General features: G+C 56.3%; 1 protein-coding gene across 1 annotated transcript; it reads right to left on the bottom strand.

The window, feature by feature from the left end:
* Positions 1 to 1,052: 1,052 nt before the first annotated feature.
* NMT1 (N-myristoyltransferase 1) lies at positions 1,053 to 19,911 on the bottom strand. The gene is made up of 12 exons (XM_074892279.1): positions 19,743 to 19,911; positions 12,318 to 12,429; positions 10,835 to 10,979; positions 8,410 to 8,528; positions 7,774 to 7,865; positions 7,002 to 7,118; positions 6,349 to 6,519; positions 5,859 to 5,967; positions 4,618 to 4,788; positions 4,160 to 4,327; positions 3,372 to 3,509; positions 1,053 to 1,400 (listed from the first exon to the last, which is right to left on the bottom strand). Exons 1-12 carry the CDS (start codon positions 19,868 to 19,870, stop codon positions 1,380 to 1,382), a joined length of 1,491 nt encoding a protein of 496 aa, XP_074748380.1. The 5' UTR covers positions 19,871 to 19,911; the 3' UTR covers positions 1,053 to 1,379.
* Between the last annotated feature and the right edge of the window lie 75 nt (positions 19,912 to 19,986).

Raw genomic sequence — 19,986 nt, 5'->3', positions numbered from 1 at the left:
GATGGGCTCCTGGTTCCCCACCGAGGCCCCACAGGTCCAGGCCGGGGTGGGCAAAGCCCCTCGGGGTCCGTGGTGTGCCACAGGGCAGGAGGGGGCACATAGGGACAGGGAGGCGTGGGAGTGCATAGATGGGGTCTTGGCCTTGGTGTGCAGCTTTGGAAACCTTTGGCTGGGAGGGCAGGAGCATCTCAGAGCTCTTCGTGGACACGGTTCACGCCACAGCGGGAGGCAACAGGCTGCCCGGGTGCTTGTTTCCCAAGATATCTTGATGGGATAAAGGTTTTCCGTCAAAGAAAACATTTCCTTTACCTCGGAGGTTCCCAGAACACAAGGTGATGAGCCTGGTGGAAGAGGTGCTGGGGTAGTTGGAGAGGCTGAAGCCCCAGGGCGATGCCGATGGCGTGTCACAGGGTGACCGCCTGCGCGTGTGTCCGTACTTCCACAGAAAAGCAGCCGAGCAGAGAGCCCCGAGGTGCAGCAGCGGCGACGCGTCATCCCCCCGATGCCCGCAGCCCCGGTGTCACGAGGGGTGGCGGAGAGGAACGACCCTGAGGAGTCCGAGCAGAGTGGGGTGCGCTGGCCGAGCTGGGGAGGCAAGCGAGGAGCCGAGTCCCCCTGTATCTTCAGGCGTTGCTGCTCCTCAGTTCAGCACTTGCCCCACTGAGCAGAGAGGGTTCGAGTCTCTGAGGCTGGGAAGGAGAAGGGACAAGGCATCGCTTGCACAAATAGCCCTTAGAAAGAAATTTCGACATGCTCCCGAGCCCACGGGGAGTGACGGTGCCATCCTCCCTCTCCAGGCACCCGCAGGAAGGACCGAGTTTAACAGAGGAGGGAGCAAACCCAGGGAAAAGGCAGAGCCCCCAGCACCCTCCAGGCAGGCAGGAGGGCTCGGCAGCCCGGCCACCGCAGCCCGGTGCTCCACCACGCCGGTGCCGAGCCGCTCGGTGCAGCATCTACCTTGGTTGGCCCCGTCGAGAAAAGTCACGGTCCAGCGACCCGGAGGCGGCCTTCAGCAGATGAATGCAACTCATGTCAGTTTGGAACAGGAAAGATTTAAAATATATATAATATATACTTTTATTATTCACCCGTTAACTCCATTATATGCCAATCATGAGCTAGTTTCAGCAGTTACATTCCCTTGATCACGTCTTTACGAGGATGCAATTAAATCAAAACAAAGGAGACCGCTGACGCCAGCGGGGGAGCGGCGGCCGGCGCTGCGGGACGCGGTCGGTGAATCCAGGCGGTGGCGGCTGCGCGGCTGGTTCCGTTCCACCTCTCCCGGCGCGGGTCCAGCTTTGGCGGAAAGGATGAGGGCAGCACCCTCGTCGGGCCCGGCTCCTCGGCGGTGCCGCGCTCTCCTAGCAAGGGCTCGCTTACTGCAACACCAGTCCGACCTGGGGGAGCCAACCAAGACGGCGGGTCAAGACGTGCCCGAGCACCAGCGTCCTCTGCCCCAGCGCCAGCTCCGGGCGGACACGGCTCGCAAGCCCTCGCTGCGCCAGCCGGGAGGGCTCAGCACCATCTGTGTGGGTTTTCCCACCGGCTTTGGGATGTTTGGGAGCAGGGAGAGCCCTGGGCATGTGGCCAAATGGGCACATGAACCCTGCCCAGCTCCAATCTGCGAGGTGACCGATATTTGGCCCAGGCAGTCTGCAAGACAGCCTTGATTTACGAGCCAAGGTTGTTTCTAAGCTAATAACAAGAGATTTGGGAAAGCTTCCCGAGAGCCTCATACCGGGAGAGGCCCCTCTGCGGGCAGTGGGCACCGCTGGGTGCTCTCTGGCTGCGTGACGGGACGTGCTGGTGGCTGCTCCCAGGCTCCGACCCGCTGCAGCCACGGGCAGCCCCGTCGCCGGGTACGGCCAGAGAGCGGCTCCCAGCACCAGGCTCTCCAACCCTCCAGCCCTCCCAGTGAGAAAAGGGACTGCTGAAACCTCCCAGCAACCTGCTGGAGCTTTTTGAAAGGTTCAGTGGCAGAGCAAGGCTGGTTTAAGGCACGTGGGCTTGTACCCACAGAGCCAGACCTGGCTTCACACACTCTGTGAAGGGAATCAAAGCCCCGTTACTGTCGTTAAGGCATTAATTAGCTGTTGTGACGTAGCGTGGGCAGGCTGCAGTGCTGCAAGGCCAAGCAGCTTCTGGTTCTCTAGCGCTGTCCTGGTGGCTGTGGACTGGACAGATGCTGAAGCACATCTTCAGGGGGGCAACACAGCAGCAACCAGGTGCTCCCTGAAAATGGCCCAGGGCAGACAGACGGGGTGTCCACAGGCACCGCTGCGAGTGCTCAGAGCCGCTGGGCAGGGAGCGAGCTGCTGGCCGTGGGGACAGGGTGACACCCCAGAGACCCCCCACACACTACGAGCAACCGCGCTGAGCTCCCCATCATCACGGGTCCTGTTCAACAGCGACTCAATGGCTCTCAAAGCTCGTCTGTTCTCTCTAGAGGGGTTGTTGTGCATCTCACCCCACCACGACAGATTGACACGCAGGCTACAGGGCTGCAAGGCGACAGCCGGGCCCTGTGCAGGCTCACAGGGCACAGCAACCACCCCCCAGGTGACTGTCCCAACCAGCGGGGTCACATCTGTCACCCTGCAGCCCTCTGCCTGTCTCCTCTCTGTACCTGGCCTCCTTCCACAGTCACAGAATCCCAGAATCATCTCGGTCGGAAAAGCCCTTGAAGCTCCTCCAGTCCAACCATGAACCTCACCCTGACCGTTCCCAACTCCACCAGATCCCTCAGCGCTGGGTCAACCCGACTCTTCAACCCCTCCAGGGATGGGGACTGCCCCCCTGCCCTGGGCAGCCCATTCCAACGCCCAACAACCCCTTCTGCAAAGAAATCCTTCCTAAGAGCCAGTCTGACCCTGCCCTGGCGCAGCTTGAGGCCATTCCCTCTTGTCCTGCCGCTGGGTCCTTGGCTCAAGAGACTCATCCCCCCTCTCTGCACCCTCCTTTCAGGGAGTTGGAGAGGGCCATGAGGTCTCCCCTCAGCCTCCTCTTCTCCAGACTAAACCCCCCCAGTTCCCTCAGCTGCTCCCCATCAGACCTGTGCTCCAGACCCTGCACCAGCTCCGTGTGGATGTGGGATGTGTGTGGGGTTAAGGTCTCTGAACCTGCACTAGTCCAAGAGTAAAACCAGCCTGGGGAGCTTTTTTCCCCAGGGACACCCTCTGTGCAGGCACCATCGGGAGAGCACAGAGGAGCCGTTGCTGGATTCACCTGTGACTGCAGGTAACGCTGCACCAGAGAGCAGCTGGCCTGGGAACACCATGGCGTGTGATGGCAAATCTGTCTCCCTGGGGGTTGAGGGGACAAAACCCCTTCCCGTGCACTGGAGGACCCCACCGCCCCGCAGCACTGACCTTCTCTGGTGCCATGCTGGGACACTTCCAATTGTACAGGTAATACTGCAGGTTCCCGTCCCCAATCCCAAACTTCAGCTTCTCCAGGAAGGTTTTGTTTTCCATGAGATCCAGTGCATTGAAGACGTCGAATCCTTTCTGCACAGGCAAGACAGGAAGCCATCAGCTCCTCCTGCTTACGTGCTGGGGAGTTCCTCCCTTCTGCGAGCTGCCTGCCCCCTCCCCTGCCCAGCTTTGCACCCCCAGAAGATGGGACCGAGGTCACCAGCGAAGAACTTGGCATCGGGACACCCACCCTCAGCTCACGCGCTACCGACACACGGCAATGTCGTTCGCTGGAAGAAACAAGCAGACTCCCTCAGTTCAGCTCAGTGCTCGCCAGAGGGTTCAGGCTACCCCTGCGCCCCTCCCCTGAGCGGCAGATCTGTCAGGATTTGGGTTTGTCCGGCCCTGGGCACAAGCCCTGCCCCGGGGCCAGCCCTCTCCATAAACCCAAGGGCAGACAGGCTGCCTGGTGAGCTGCCTGGTGCCCAGTGAGCTGCCCAGTGCCCTGCCTGGTGCCCCGTGAGCTGCCCGGTGAGCTGCCTGGTGCCCCATGAGCTGCCCAGTGCCCCGTGAGCTGCCTGGTGAGCTGCCCGGCACCCTGTGAGCTGCCCAGTGCCCCGTGAGCTGCCCGGTGAGCTGCCCAGTGCCCCGTGAGCTGACCCGTGAGCTGCCCAGTGCCCCGTGAGCTGACCCGTGAGCTGCCCAGTGCCCCATGGTGCCACCCTAGCCCCGCCATCGCTCACCGACTTGGCGAGTATGAGAGCATCGCTCATGAGGTCGATGAGAGGCGTCTTGGTGTGAACGTTGTAGAAGGAGTAAGCAGCTTTCAGGCTCTTGTGAGTCGGGTGGTTCATGATGGTGGAGGGCAGTGTGTAGAAGCTCAGGAAGTCTGTCACCTCCCCTGGGGCACTCTGGAAGCCAGAAGTGACACCACCACACATCAGAGCCAGGATAAAGCCTGGCTGGAGCCTCAGAGGGGCTTTGCCAGTCTGAGTGACGTGTGGACTCCCTGCGAGGAGACTCAGGGCAGCCCAGGATGGAGAGGCACCATCCTCCAGCAGCTCAAACCTCCCACCCGGGAAGAGCATCTCACTGCCAGGGGCAGCAACCTCCCCAATCGCTCCCACAGCTCACCGCACACTCTTCCAGCGGAGGCAGAAGCCCAGGAAACCCCCCTCCGGTCTTGCTCCTGCCCCCTCACCTCCACCACAAAGGTGTCGATGATGTTCTCCTGAGGTAAGAACCAGTGCTCCACCTCCTCTCGGCTCATGACAGGCGTCAGGTGGAACTGCTTCAGGTACTCGGTCAAGAGCTTGTGCACTGCGGAGATATCTCTGTGCTCCATTGGCCGCAAGCCAGGAGTCTTGGGAGTCTACAGAAAGTGGGACAAATCGTTTGCGTTGCTTGCATGGTGGCATTTATCACCCAAGGGCTCTCCAACAAGTGCCATGGAGATGCTCTCTGCTTACACCAGCCCATTTTCAGTCCCACATCCCAGCACCCTCCCCCCAGCCATTTTCCCAGCAGATGGATGGGTGCGATCAGCTGTGACACCAATAGCAAAGATCACAGAGAAGCACAGCAGGTCCCAAAGCCCCACGTGCCAGGTCAAGTCCTGCTAGAAGTGGCCTCCTACCCACTAATGACACAAGATCTCTGCTTCCCTCCAGGTCTCTGCTCCCACTCGCAGCAGGGACGGGTGAGCAGACATGCCCTAAGCACTGCAACGAACCGCCTGATGTTATTTCCAGTTGGACTCGATTTCTAATCTAGGGTTAGGATTGCTCAGCAAAGCCCAGATCAAGCAGCACAGACTGCTTCTGGGTCTGGGTTTCTGCACAAAAATCGGTAGCTACAATACAGCAGGTTTGTAGCTGTGGCGGGAGGCAGGAGCCAGGAGCCATGTGCTGCTGCTCTCCAACCGAAACGAGCAGCTCTGACCCACAGAAGGAAGCCAACAAGGTCGGGGAAGGTGGTGGCAATTTTAATGCTTTGTTTGTCTTTTCTCCCATATCCAGCTGGGGAACTTCCCCAGCAGGACAAGTGACAGAACCGATCACTGTGACTGAAGAATGAGGGACTAACCCAAGTCAAGGTCACTCCATGGCTGCGTTTGGACAGATGAAGGCTGTCATATCTGCGTTCTCGTTTTACCAGGAGGACAGGATATGACTCACCATGAAACAAAAGCTCACAGGGTCCTTTAGCTGTAAGAATTTGCCCTTAAAATGCAGGTACCCAGGTAAAAACAAATAAAGATTAAATAAAGCACAATGGCTTGACAGAGTCATTTACTACATGAAACAAACCCCAGTTCTCCAGGCAGAGGACTCAGCCTCGGCCGAGATGTTTGTGTCTCCAGCTCCCAGCCTCGCCCCTTGCTCAGCGAGGAGCAATTCGTGAGCTCTGCCTCCGCGGCTCACAGCCCCGGCTGGCACCCACCTCGGGCAACCGGTAAAGCTTCATGGTACGTTGCATAGTCATGTTCCTGCTCAGGTGGGAAAATTTGACCTCGATGAGTTTCCGAGGATTCAGGGACCGGTGCCAGTACCTGCAGAAACACACTCGCGGTGGGAGACTTGTTCTGGGGCAGCGGGACGGTCACATGGGCACGAGGTTCTTGTAGCTGCCATGAGAGGGCAAGCGAGAACATCACGCCGGCTCACGAAGAGGCCAGCAGCTCCCGCAGAGAAAAACAAGGGCGGCCTGAAGCGCTTGTGCTGCAGAAAGTCTCCTGTCTTGTGATGCGTGAGCAGCTTAAGCAAAGCTACTGGACTTAATCCTGGAAGGATGGTGTGGGGAGGAGAAACCTGGGCTGGAATTGATCTCTCTTGCCCCGGGAAATCCCACACATGCTACACGCCACAGAGGGGATGCCAGCAAGGGAAGGGTCTGCAGACCAAAATCTCTTTGGAGAAGCACAGACACTCACCTGCAAGTCCCCACAGGCTTTGGCAGCACCACTCCCGCAGTGTAAACAGCCTGAAAGATTCCCTCCAGATGAACCCGCCGCGTGATCTCGCGGATCAGAACTGGAGCCACCCGTTTCGAGCGCAACTTTTTGTGGACACACAGGAAGTTTATCTCTACCATCTTCTTCTCTCTTGGGAAAGAAACAATGCAGAGCATGAGACCGGACTGTCCTGACCTGGGAGGATCGGTCCAACACCCTGGGCAATTTACTTCCAGTCCCTTCAAGAGAAAGAGGAGTCAAAGCCTCAGGGAAGGCCAAGGGGCAAGGGCTGGGTTTGGAGAACTCTCCTTTAAGCTATTACCCAAGGTTTGCCCAGGGAAAATGGTCTCCATCCAGCTCTGGAGAATTTCTGTAAGACAGAGCTCTAAGCTGAACTCACTCATTGAGGAAAACAGTTGCTACCTGCAAGATGTCCTTGCACAGAACTTCACTGCCCACATCAAATATCCCCCACCCTCTCCTCCAAGCAGCAAAACATCTCCACAGCTGAGCAGCGCAGGTCTGGCTCGGTTGGTTGGGGAGGATAATGTAGCCAGACCTCCCCAGCACTCCCTGGAAGCCCCACATGCCATCAAGGGGCAGGACAAGAAATGCAGCCGAGCAGCACTCACGTGTCATAGATGTGGATAGTGGCTGGAATCGCGCTGATAAATCCAACCAGCTTCTTGCTGGAGACAACTCTGACTCCACAGTGCCACTGGGGCAACCAGCCCGGAGGACGCAGCGCCCTGGAGAAGAGACACACTTCAGAAGTCACGTCCCATCAGAGGTTGCCAGTGTACCTGCTGCTGCCTCCCCACCCTGCCCTGGGACACCCCATGTCCCGCTCCAGGCTGCCCAGCACAGCTGGGTTTGCAGGCAGGAGGACGAGAGGGTGACAGTGATGTGACAAGGCAGGACTGCTGGGATCCAGGGCAACTCCTGCACTCCGTGGCCAAGGCCAGTTCTTACTAGTGACACAGGAGGAAATCCATGTTCCTCGATTCATGAACGCCCTGAGGAAACAGCAGCTCCACTGCAACAGGTTTCCAAGTGTTATTGCTGGCAACATTACTTGGCAGCTGCCTTCATCCTACGGCTCCAGGGCACTGAGAAGTTCCTCAGCTACCGGAATTTTTTTCAAACACTCATGGGATCAAAACAAAGAGGAAAAAAAACCAGCTTTAGGCTCCCATATCTCAAAGAAGCCAGAGGTAGGCAGGGCTGGGCGAGACCCCTCTCGCAGTGTACCTGGGACACTGCACACGCGCATGGTGACAGATGGGGAAGGCAGATTTTGGAAAGAAGTGTGACAGGATAAGCAAAGGCAGCTGCAGTGCTGTCACCGAGATCAGGCTTGCCAGCATCCAACACCCTCTGCTCCGCGGCCGTGGTGCCACTCACCACAGCAGGAACTCAGGAGAGTAATCGAACCGGAACATGTTGTCATCGTCCTCCACATAGTTCTCGTTCAGAAGCGTGTACAGCTCTTTCAGCTAAAGCAGGAGAGATCAAGCAGGTTAAGAACGTTATTCAGCCATCACACGCTCCAGCTGCCCTCAGACAGGACCCTAAATACTTTTTGTGTGGCCACAGCAATGGGCACCATGTGCAGCTGCGTCCCAGCTACCAGCACATCCCCCTGCTCTGGGCTGCTGAACCGGTGTCACTGCAGAGCAGGGTAAGCAGCAGGACACACAGGTAAGTCCTGCTGCCCTTGGGTCATCTCCCAAGGAGGTGGGTCATGGTCTGGAGGGTCTTCCTAAGGGAAAACTCCTGGCTTCAGGCAACCTTACATCCCCATGAAGAAACCAGGCCAACCTGGTCAACATGGGATGTGTGAGAGGTAACTGTGTGGTGGGGGACGTCAGACCCATCTAACTCCAAGAAGATGGCGTGACCGCTGAGCTGGAGAGTTGCCTGGTGTGGTGAAAGACATGCTCCCGTTCCCAAAACCATCTTTGGTAGTCCAGGCACAGAACTGCCAACTGTGCAATGGAGACACCCTCCCAACACGTGTGCTGAGCTGCTTGTACTCACCACGCCTCTATCCCCAAGGTCCAGGGCATCCCAGGTGAAGCCCTGGGGCAAGGTGTATGGCTCCTGACGGATATTGTCTTTATCCGGCTCAACAGGACCGTGGGTGTTCACCACTTCTCCTGTAAGAGAGATCAAGGATCCATGAAGATGGAGGCCAAGTCTCCACGACACCTCAATCTGGTGAGCAAGGTGCCTCATGTCTCCCACCCCCGGTCCCTGGAGCAGGCAGGAGGAATTGCCAGTTCACCCACCCGGTTTGGGACGTGCCACATGTTTGTTGTGACACAGGGGTAGAGAATCAAAACTCCTTCCAGGGCAATGGTGGAGCCACTCAGGCAGCAGAGAGGAGGTGACCAAACTGATCAGAGCTTCAGGGCCACAGATATGTCCTCCAGGTCCACATGTGGTGCCATATTGTTCCCTATCCCCGCAATCCCAGTCTCAGCCTTCACTTTCCCATGAGCCGCTCCATCGGACGGTGGCTCTCTCCCTGCCAGCTCTGGCCCCTGCCATTTGGCAAGCGTCAGGGTTTCCTTCCCACTGTGCTTATAGAAGAGCTGCAGTGAACAAGACAACTTTTGTTGAAAAAACACTGACTCCTAAAGTCCCTGATTCAGCCAAGAGATGTCAGTTCAAGCACCGGCTTTCTTGGGGATGTCAATGCAGTGGCATCACTTCAGTGCTGCCAAGAGAAGCAAGCTGTGCTAATTAGGAATTCCCTTAAAAGGGGATTGAAAAGGTTTCCAGGCAATGGGGAGGTGAAGAAAGCCCAGAGCAAGAACTACCCCCATCACACCCACCCAGGGCAGCTTCCAGAAACGCTCACCCTTGGCCGTCCTCTCTGTTGTGAGCAGGTGCTGAACTGCTCTGAAATCCAGCCCCAAAAATCCCACAGTACTTTTGTTACCCGACCCCAAATAGCCTCGTGTACGTAACGCTGTGTGCCAGAGCGTGCTCCTCAGCAAGGACCACGAGAGACACTGGGACCCAGCGAGTGGCTGGCAGCCAGAGCACAGCCAGCAATTTGGTGTACTGAGGAGCGGGCTGGTTTGTGCCTCTGCTTCCCCAGAAGGTACCTTCCACACTTCTGCAGGTTTACCCAAGCAGAGATGATATTTGCCATGTCCAGGATCCTCTGGGAAAAAAGGCAAATGAAATGCAAGATCAGGCTTTGCTGTCTCACATAACCCTGTGCCATCTCACTATGATTTTCCCAGCACAAAGCTGAGACCATCGCTCCCAGCAAAGTCTGTGAGACCAAAAAAAGCCTCAGACAACATGAAAAGGGAATCAAATACAGTTTGCAGCAAGGGGGGTCAGACACAACCCCATGAAGGAAATTACTGAAGAGGAGCCGATTTGAAGCCATGACAAGCTTCGGGTAAATCTAGAAATCATGGGCTTGGACTCATTCTCTAGTTCTCCTGAGCTCCGCATGGATTTTGCTGGGGGATGCAGGGGTGGAGAGACTAAGCGAAGCCATCCCGGGCACCCTAGGAGCGCTGCAGGTTTGCTCCAATTAGCTCGGGAACAAGCACCTTCCAGCCACGCAGCTCTGCGGCAGCACACCCCTCTTCCTTTCAGAGCTGCTCAGCTGCCAAGCGCTCCTGCCACGCTGAGAAACGCCTCGTTACCGACAGCAGATCACTTCTGACGCAGGCTGACAGCGTCAAGAGCAAACTGGAGAAAGGGCTGGAGCAAGGACTAGAGCTGGGAAGCACAGCCAGGCTGTCTGCAGGGGGAAGGGGGGATGAGGAGACAGCACTCCCCATCTTTAGACATGCATGGCAGCCTCGGGGTGCAGACGCTCGCGAGGTTTGTGCCTCCCCTCTCCCAGCTCTCCTGGCTCAGCCCCAGCGCCTGCCCGTGCCAGAGGCTGATGCGAGCCCAGCAAACCAACAATGTGGCAGCTCAGCACATGGACCTGCTTCCCTGAGCGGCTCCCATCACCAGCTGGCCCCCGTCTCACCCCGCATTACCTTCCCCACCAAGGATCCCTTGCTGGGAAGCTTCAGCCCCCAGACATGGGAGAGCTGGTTAGCTCCAAGTCCCCTAGGACTTGGCAAGAGGAAGGCTAGTGACACCCGGCATGAAACTTGGGCGCAGAGTGCTGGGGAGATCCAGTTCAAGGGCTAAAAACTGAGATTAAGTGATGCCCAAACGCATCAAATTGGATGTCTGAAACAGCTCCTTGTCCCTCTCGACCCCCCAGCTGCCTGCACAGCTCTCCAGCGGCAGTGCTGGCTGCTCAGTCCCTGACGCTGAGCAGTGGACAAGTGTCATCGATGCCTCTGAAGCCCAGGTAGGACAGCAGTGAGGGGCCACCCAGGGACTCGCTCGCTGGCCAGAAAGCAGCTTCTTTGAGCAGCCTGGGGAGCACTAGGCTTCTCCCAAGGAGCATGAAACGACAAGGAGCTGTACATACCGAGCTTGGGCACCGGCTGTGTGTCCCAGAACTGGTAGCTCCTCTTGCTGGCTTCCTCCATGGTTTTGGCAGGGCCCTGACCTACAGAGAAGAGCTCGATGGCTTTTTGAATCTCCTGGATCCTCTCAGCTGGTAAAGAGTTCACCTGGGGGCAGAAAAGGAGGGCGGAAAGACAAAATGAGTGAGCTGAGCCACCAGGTCTGTATTTCAGCTCCTTATTAGGGGAACCTGGAGCTGTCCCTGCCTCTGGGCACTGCCAGGAAGAAGAGAGCGGGCAGGAGACCCCCTTCGCAGCCTAGATCCTCTTCTAACCCTCTACAAGATGGATGAACTCTTTGACCAGCCACCTGCCACACACCTAGACCTGGTTTCTAGGCACTCCTAGGTCAAAGGGGATGGATGAGCTGCCTTAAAATGCTTTAAGCTTCAGTTAAGAGTGTGCTGCGAGCTCCAAGAGCAAACCTCCCTGCCTCACCTTGGCTAACACCCATGCAGAGACACCCTGGGTCAACCCACATGCAGCATTTGGGCTTTCTGCTGTGGCTTTTGTCTCACTGCTTCAGCCTCCTCCATCTAAGCTGGATCCTTATCTGCAAACTGCAGCTTCCAGCGCTGGGGACCACGGACCAGGACAAGGCAGAGAGGCTGAGTCAAGATGAAGGATGCTTTCCTCCTCCTCCCCAGGCAGACCTTGGCAGGGTGGGCAGCTCTGCGCTGAATTCACAACTCCAGCCCCTCCCTGATTCCCAGTGAAGTTAGTCTGAAACACTCAAAGGCCCAATTTAATGCTCTGCACGGTCAGAAGACCAAAATATTAGAAATATTTGGATGGAAACGGGGCATCGGACACTAAACAGCCTCTGCTGATGTGCAGATCTGTGTGTGTGTCCCCTGCCACAGGACCAGAGGGGACAAGAGGGGTGACTGACAGCGCTGGGAGGGACAAAGCTTGAGTGCCCCATGCTCCTTCACGAAGCACCGGCCGCGAGTCAGGATCGGGCAAAGCCAAAGACAGACCCTGCTCTGACCCGGCTGCTGTTCTTACGTTAATCAAACAAAAATCAACAACATCTGTTGTCACCCAAGAATATGAAAATGTTTTTGTTGTGCTGGCTGCGGGCAGGAACGGAAGCTGGCAGGTGGCAGCGTGGCAATTCCCTGCCTGTGAGGAGGCAGCTGGTGTCTGGAAAGAATAACTCGGAGGCGCCAGTCTGACCCTTTCACCGCAGCGCAGGAACTGGCTGGGATATCCAGCCAAGGACCGCGTCTACCCTGGAGTGCTCCGCAAACACCTCCTGCAGCAACGGGAATTCCCATGTACGGAGCCAGGCTGGGAAACTACTCTAAACCTTAAGTTTTTTGACCAGCCAAGTTCCTAAAACCAGGATCAGGAGACTCTTTCCTTGCCCTAAGCTACATCGGAGAGGTTCAGGATGGGGCTGGTTGCTGCGTGGGGCCACAATGCCAGGAAGGGGTTGGTTACCTTCACCGGCTGATCCTGAGCCTGGTCGGGCTGATCTCCTCCTTTCTCTTTCTTCCGTTTGGGTTTCTTTTTCTTCTTTTTGGCTCCGCTGTCATTTGCTGGACTCAAGCCCCTAGAGAACAAAAGAAACATCATTGGAGCCTTGGGGTTTTCTTTTGGAGAACATTTATAGGGTTTCTGAAGCTCTCTAAAGAAAATACAAGCTCCCTGCTCTGAGTCCAAGTCTCCAGGAGAGGGAATACAAGGTGCACGGGGGGTGCTGCCATGTGTCCTCTCCCAGCAGTGAGCTCCCAAAAGGGGACCAGCACCAACATCTCCCACCCTGAAGGTTTGGGCAGTGGTGGAGAGCGAGCCCCACACTGCAGATGACCATGTCTTTGCTGTCACATCACCCTGCTCGGCCCCATGTGCCCAAATCCACCCCGTGGAGCAGCAGCATTGCCCAGCTTAGGGTTTTTCCTCCTCTCTGAGCCCAAGGATGGACGTGGGAGCAGCAAACACTGGTCCAGCCTTGGAGATAAGGCACTGCAGCAGGTCCACGGAGGGACTGGAGGCCAAGGACACTGCACCAACTGTCACCCCACCTGCAGAGGTGATGATCTAGGGAGATGGGTGGCTGTTACATTGGGAAATTATTATATTGTTATGCTGGAGCTGGAAAATCGAGATTGAGCAGCAAATCTCTGTGGGAGCACAGGTGGGAAGTGCCTGTGCCAGGGCATCACTCCTCCTTCCAGGGATGCAGGGTAGCCCTGGACATCCAGAGGATGATCACCCCAAAGCAGCCACAGGCATGAAACCCCACACCAAGCCCAGCCTCACTGAGGGGCAAATCTGGCAGTGACCTGATGCCAAAACACAGGAGAGATGCCTGCTCCTGGCACGGCGTATGTGATCTCACCCGTGTGAGACACCCTGACACAGGACAGGCAATGTTACTGCTGCAGAGCTGGGCACCCCAAGCCAGGAGCTTCCCTGCCAATGGTCCCCGAAACAAGGCTACAGCCTCTGAGAGGGTCACGGCTCAGGTGGAAATTCAACCCCACAGACAGCTGGAGCGGGACCAAGCAGAGGGATAAGAGGGAAAAAGGGGGGAACACCGGACCAGGGGCACTTTGCCAGCTGCCAACACACACAAGGCGTCTTCTGCAAAGCATGTTGGGGGGATGGCATGTACACCACCAGCATTGCTCAGCTCTGCCCTGTCCCTGTCAGTGCGGCGAGTTTGTTTTGCAGTAAAACCACAGCATCTTTCTTCTTCTGTTTTCACTGAGGAGGATAACCCACATCTGGCTCGACAGGGAGAGGTCAGAGCGACGAAAGACATGGAGAATCCCAGGTGGGAGCTGCTCTTTGCATCAAGCAGCACATCCACAGCATGTACCACAGAGCCCACCACTGGCAGGCACCATTGCCCACACCAGAGCAGGGCTGGCTAGAAACTGGTATGAGCTCTGTGGGACTGGGTCTGCCCCGGGGACCCTCCACCAGCCCGGATGCTGCGGGACATGCCCCTGCCCCCCTGGGCCCAGGGACATAGAATCACAGAATCATTCAGGCTGGAAAAGACCCTCGGGATCATCGAGTCCAACCCTCAGCCCGACTCTACAAAGTTCTCCCCTACCCCACATCCCCCAACAGCTCATCTAAACAACTCTTAAACACACCCAGGGATGGGGACTCCACCCCCTCCCTGGGCAGCCTATTCCACTCTCTGACCACTCTTTCTGGGAAACATTTTTTCCTCATGTCCAGTCTGACCCTCCCCTGTTGCAGTTTAAAGCCGTTCCCTCTTGTTCTGTCACTAATCACCTGTGAGAAGAGACCAGCACCAACCTCTCCACAACGTCCTTTCAGGGAGCTGTAGAGTGATGAGGTCTCCCCTCAGCCTTCTCCTCCTCAAACTGAACAGTCCCAGCTCCCTCAATCTCTCCTCATAGGATTTGTTCTCCAGGCCCTTCACCAGCTTCACTGCCCTCCTCTGCACTCGTAGACATCTTCCGCTTCTTTCCCCAAATCTCAGCTCGTGGATCCAAGCCAGTATTTATTTTACTCTATGATATAGGGGCGTCTTCTTCCTTGCACCCCCAAAACAATTCCTGCTTTCACAGCAGGGACAACCGCACGGCTCTGATCTGCCCAGAGGCAGACAGTGAACCAAAAGCACCAGCACAGCCTGGAAACCCCCCAAGTACTGCTTGCTCCCAGACCAGCTTAATGTCTTTACCAAACACAAGATAGCGGTGAAGAGGGTGGAGCAGGGAAAAGAAAGAAGAAACATGCTGGAAAATATGTTGGAGCAGCATCCAACTATTTATTTCAGCAAGGCCAGGAAAAGGAGAGAGTCGAGAGGGGAATAAGGTTTAAAAAAAAATCCCTGGGCTGAGCAGCAATTGAGTTTTGAAACCAGGGAAAAGTGGATAGAGAAATGGTTTTTTGAGGGATGAAGCCGGGAGGGCTGGGTGTGGAGACGTCTGCGGACAGCGAGGCCACTGACGCTTGCGGCGCAGAAACCCGACGTGATGGGCAGCCGTCACCCTGCGGAGCAGAGACGTCTGGTTTGCAGGACATGGAGCAGCTGAGATGGGGAGGGCTTTCCTCCGGACAAAACCTCAACGGTAGCAGAGACTCTGCAGACAGCATTTGCTGGGGAAAAGGATTCCCGTCTATCAGCAGAGTCCCATGTGAAACACCAGGAAACAGAAAGCATTTGCTCATCAGCACAGGGAAGAAGCAGGGTGAGCTGCTCCACAAAAAGGGGCTCGATGAGAAGCCCCCCCTCTTCTCCAGAAGCGCATTAAGCGCTTGCAGCAGAGCGGAGAGAGGAGCAGCCGCGAAGCTGCAGCTCTGAGGGGATCAGCATCCTGCAGCGCTGCTGAGCCGTCCCTGAGGGGGGACATCTTACCTTTCCTCTCACCACCAGGAAAGGCCTTTACCTCCACCCGGGGAGCTGGGAGCTCTGACATGACAGCAAAAGTAATTACAGCAAAGCGCTGCTGACACCGCTATTGATTTTGGTGACAAATGCGTGATGGGGTGTTTTTTTAACTCCTCATGGAGGAGCACGGGCGAGACCTGGCAGATCCCCAACCAGCCAGGTCAGCCACACACCAAGGTCCTGGGATGAGCCAAACCATCCACCGTGGAGCTGCAATAAACACAACTGATTTCTTACCAATTTTAACACCAAAACTGACGGCATGAGGTGGCTTTGCGAGCACATCCGAGGGCAGACACTGGAAGCTGCCCCTTCCAAAGGAGATGGACACGTTTTCCCAGGTCACCTCCACGTCAGGATGCTGCAGGTGTCAGATGTGACAAACAAAATCCTCCCAGCCCCTGCATATGCAGTTGGCATCGCTTTGCTTCATAAATCAGAGCTGCCAACTCCCAGCTTGCCGCTAATGAGTTCAGCCCAACCAATATCGCTTCACCCCCACACCGGGCTCACAGGTAAAAGCGCTGAGAAAAATCCTCCCTGATTTATGAGCAAAGCTGTCGTGACCTGGAAGAAATCAGGGTGGCATAAGGTGGGATGAGGTTTTGCATTCCCAGGTGCTGTGGCATGGGGAAGGGCTCTACTTCAGCCAGGATAAAAACCAACCCAACAGAGGAGTCGCCAGCATGTAGGAAAATGCTGGAAAACCCAAAGGTCCAACTCGCTAAACCTAGGGAAGCAATAATTATAAGTATTTTCTATTTTAAAGTCCATTTAGGAAAGCAAGTATCTTCTTTATGCTCCAGTGTAGCTGCAGCCCCTTGGACTCTCCCTAAATTAATGGCAACACCTCACCAGTGCCCTGGGACAAGCCACCACCATCCAAAATCCCAGCTACCACAGCCGATGCATCCCATGAAGCTGTGAGGGCTGAAGCTGGTTTCACCCCCCAGGAAGGGTTAACCACCAGGCCAGCTCCTGCCCGACAGCCCACAGCCTTCCCAGCTAAATGCTTTACGCCTTTTTTCCTCCCGTATCTCCTTTCCAGCCCGAGCTGCTTTGAGAGATAAAGAGGGTGGAAGAGGGTGCGTTGGCTGCGCTATGTGAAACGTCTTCCAATTACCCTCGGGATCACAATGGTCTGTTTTCTGGCGAAGAAAAATGCTTTTCCCTTCTCCCAGGAAAGCCATGGTCGTCCGTCGTGGCCATTACCTATTGCTGCAATCCCCCTGCCCCGCCACCGGACAGCTCCTCGAGTTCGACGGAAAGGAGCCAGCACTAACCCCTGCACAGAAAGTAATACCCATAACCCGAGCAATCGCAAAAATAGACTTTTGGAAGTACCTAAATAAACCAGATGGGCTTGTTGAAGGTGAGACCCGCTCAGACTGACTGTCCTCCACCAGCTCAGCCCCTCTGGAGGCTGGGAAACACCAGATGTATCCAGTAACAAACTGGTGCTCAGCACCCACTTATCTATCACCCGGATCCACGTGCACTTCCACTGTATTCCCAGACCTGAGAGCTTTATTTTTGCAAGGTGAGGGAGGAAAGCACAAGGGAGGACAATTCCAGATGGGGCCAGCTCCCTTGGCTCCCCAAACCGAGTGGGAAGCTCTGGGTGGGCATGGGGGCGGATTTCGACAGCAGGGACTGGGAGTTATTTCCCACAGCGTATGTATTGCAGCAATCAAAAAGTGTCTTTTGTTACCCAAATCGAAACACTGCGCTTGGGCTCTCAGACTGTCTCACACCTAAGGCAGCAAACAGTACCAAAAGCTGCTGGTTCTTCCTCAAAACCCAGCTGGAAACATAGATTCAGACAGGGGGTTGTGTGGTTTGCACTTCCTCCACCACACAGCCTCGCTTCCTAGTCTGAAAGGTGTCAGATGAGACACAGTAGATCCCTGCTCTGTATTTAGGTACTGGAAAATCCTTCTGCCAAACCTGGGGCTAATCGGGCGCGGTACTTAGGCTCTAATCTCATTAGGGGCCAGAGCGAGGCTCTGCAGATGGCAGAGCCCGGGTCCCGAAGCACAGCGTGCCATTACCGTGCTCCGTACGATACCTAAAACTGAATGTGGCACGTTAGAGCACAGCGCTTGTCCCAGGAACGTGCTCCATGGTGTAAGTGCAGGCAGGGATTGCCAAACCAGGCAGCTGCCCGCTGTCCCACCAAGAAGAGCCTCTTGCTTTCCCCACGCCCCATCCAGCAACAACCCAATTCGTGCCACAGGACTGTCCCCAAACTTTTCCCACCCGAACAGCTTCCCTGGGTGGTTTTGCCAATGACAGACACGTTTCACAGGGCGGGGACACTCGAATCCTTGGTCTCACCACCTCCACTCGCTGCCCCCGAACCGACAAATGCCACCGGGCTCTCAGCAGCTCTGGAGAGCAGAGCCCGTGCTGTGTCCCGGCCTTTCCTGTGTCTTTTATCTACAAGGGGAATAAATCCTCCGCTGACACTGGAGGCATGACAGAAGCCCTCTCCACACAAAGGAAATCGCAACAAATACAAAAGTGGGATTTTTTTTCTTTGGGAAATCAACTTGGACAGCCGCAGCAGAGAGCGGTGCAGCCACTTCCCAGTGCTGACACTGGACTGAAGCGGAGGAAACTCAATTCCTCTTTCCTGTCCTTAAAAGGAAAGGAAGTATTGCTCTCCCTAAGTAACATTTTTATGTTTTAAATCTCAGAGCCAAGATCCAGCAACTCTCAACACGAACTGGGCAGAGGCAGGACTCCAAGCATCGCTCTGCAAACCCCGGCAGCTCAAAGCACTTCCCCTGCCTCATTTTTGGGGACAGTGTTCTGCTGGGGTGACCAGAAACACTCCCACATCCCAGTGTAAAGCGATGGTACAAAATCAAGGGAACCGATGTGCATCAAGAAAGAAAACCACCACTTTTCCTACTGCTTGGTCATTTCTCTCCTAGGTGGATCCCCCACTAGGTTTTTTGGGGGGGCAGGAGGTTTGCCAGAGAGCCCCAAACCCTCCCTGGTTTGTGCTCATTATCGCTGTGCCCATCATCCACACTTCTAATGTTATTTCCCAAGTGATCTGAACTCTCTAAGTATATTTGTTCCTGGACATTTCCCAGGTTGCCTGGTTAGCCTGTTGCACTTCAACGCTTGCCCTAGTCAGGGCAGGTAACTTTTAACTCCTCAGGGTTGCAGGAGATGCAATGCCCGCACTAGGATATGAAGAGGGCTCAAGAACACACCTTTTCCTGGCAAAGGGCAGGCTGAACCCCTGGGCCGGGAAATAACGGTGATTAAGCACCGCATCTCCCGTCTGCTTTGCTCTGGTTTCCACAAACCTAATCATGTCAGAGGGAAAGAAAAGAAAAATCTCCCCAAGCACGGCTAAACCTATTAAACTGAGACACGGTGCCACACCCAGGAGGCAAATAAAATATAAACAGGCATCTGTGCTGTCATAAAAAAAGCCTCTGTGATATTTCTTCCATGACCTTTTATTCACTTTGGTTACTGGACAGGTGGGATTGCCTACGGAAAGCTGCTGATGGAGGGAGAAAAGCTCTTCAAGCCAACAGTCTTGCAGGGCTGGGAAAGCAGGGTGAGGGGGAAGAGGAGCCCAGTGAGGCTCCGGTGCGTGAAGCACAAGGTGCAAAACTGCTGGAAACCTCTGGAAACACGTGATGTGGCATAAGCCACACGCTGACGTGCCCTACTGCATGCAAAGCCAGCAGGAACGAGGACAAAGCCTCTCCTGCAAACCACAGGCATGGCGAGGCAACTCTGCGCCTTATTAATTAAGGCAGTGAGTAATGTGGGTACTGCGTTAGGGACTTCAGAGCTTTCCTACCTAGACAGGGACCTGCCTCGCTGCCTGTGCCCGCTCCCAGCCCAATCGTTGCCACTGCAGCATTTCACACCTCTGCACACCACAAGACCACCTCAGCTGAGCTTCACAAAACCCGGGGCTGTGTTTAGGGTAACAACGGGATGGGTGTGTAGAACCCCGGGCTTCTTCCAGGGCGCAGGGATGGCCACGGGAGGCCACAGGCTCTGGGCAGCAGGATAACGCGCCCAACCGTGCCACCACCCCGGGTGACACCGCGGGACGGGGCTCGCGCTGGAGGACAGGGGGAACGCGGGGAGACACAGCGTAACACAAGGACAAGAAAAGATGCGAATCGGGCTCATTTCTGGAAAAAAAAAAGGCACTGGCGGCCCCTTTCCGGCTGCCCCGCAGACACCGCGCCGGCCGTTCCCCATCCGCGCCGCAAACGGGCCCGACCCCGCTCAGCTCCAGAACACGCTCCCACAACTGGCGAGAAAGGCAGCCAGCGTCCCGCCCTCCCGCCAGACTGACGGGCGGCTCGACCAATCGTAGCGCGGGGTGCCGCCTGCCGGCCAATCAGTGTGCCCGCGGGGCGGGGCACCGTTCACTTCCCGGCCGCTGCCCTCCTCAATGGGCCCGGCCGCCGTCGCGACGGGCGGCCCCGGCCGCCGCTCACCCCCGGTTGGAGCCGTGCTCCGCCTCGTTCTCGCAGTCGCTGCAGTGCTCGTGGTCGTTCTCCTCCGCCGACGGCCGCGGAGGCCTCGCCGGTGGCCGCCTCACTGCTGTCTCACTGTCGTCCGCCATCTTGAAACGGGGCCTCGGCGCCTGCCGCACCCCCGCAACAAAGCGCGCCGTGATTGGGCGGCGGGCCGCGGGGCATGCCGGGACTGGTAGTCTGCGCGGGCATGCGGGGGCCGGGC

Source organism: Strix uralensis, chromosome 22 (assembly GCF_047716275.1).
Source record: "Strix uralensis isolate ZFMK-TIS-50842 chromosome 22, bStrUra1, whole genome shotgun sequence".
NCBI lineage: Eukaryota > Metazoa > Chordata > Aves > Strigiformes > Strigidae > Strix > Strix uralensis.
This window is presented reverse-complemented; position numbering and strand designations above follow the sequence as displayed.

Bases quoted from the DNA above. Each gene is read 5' to 3' on its own strand.
- NMT1 (XM_074892279.1), bottom strand. From the start codon at position 19,870: ATGGCGGACGACAGTGAGACAGCAGTGAGGCGGCCACCGGCGAGGCCT. The intron at 12,430-19,742 runs GTGAGCGGCGGC...TTTGTTCTCTAG, and splicing joins GAGCACGGCTCCAACCGGGG to GGGCTTGAGTCCAGCAAATG. The intron at 3,510-4,159 runs GTGAGCGATGGC...TTGCCTGTGCAG, and splicing joins CTCTCATACTCGCCAAGTCG to AAAGGATTCGACGTCTTCAA.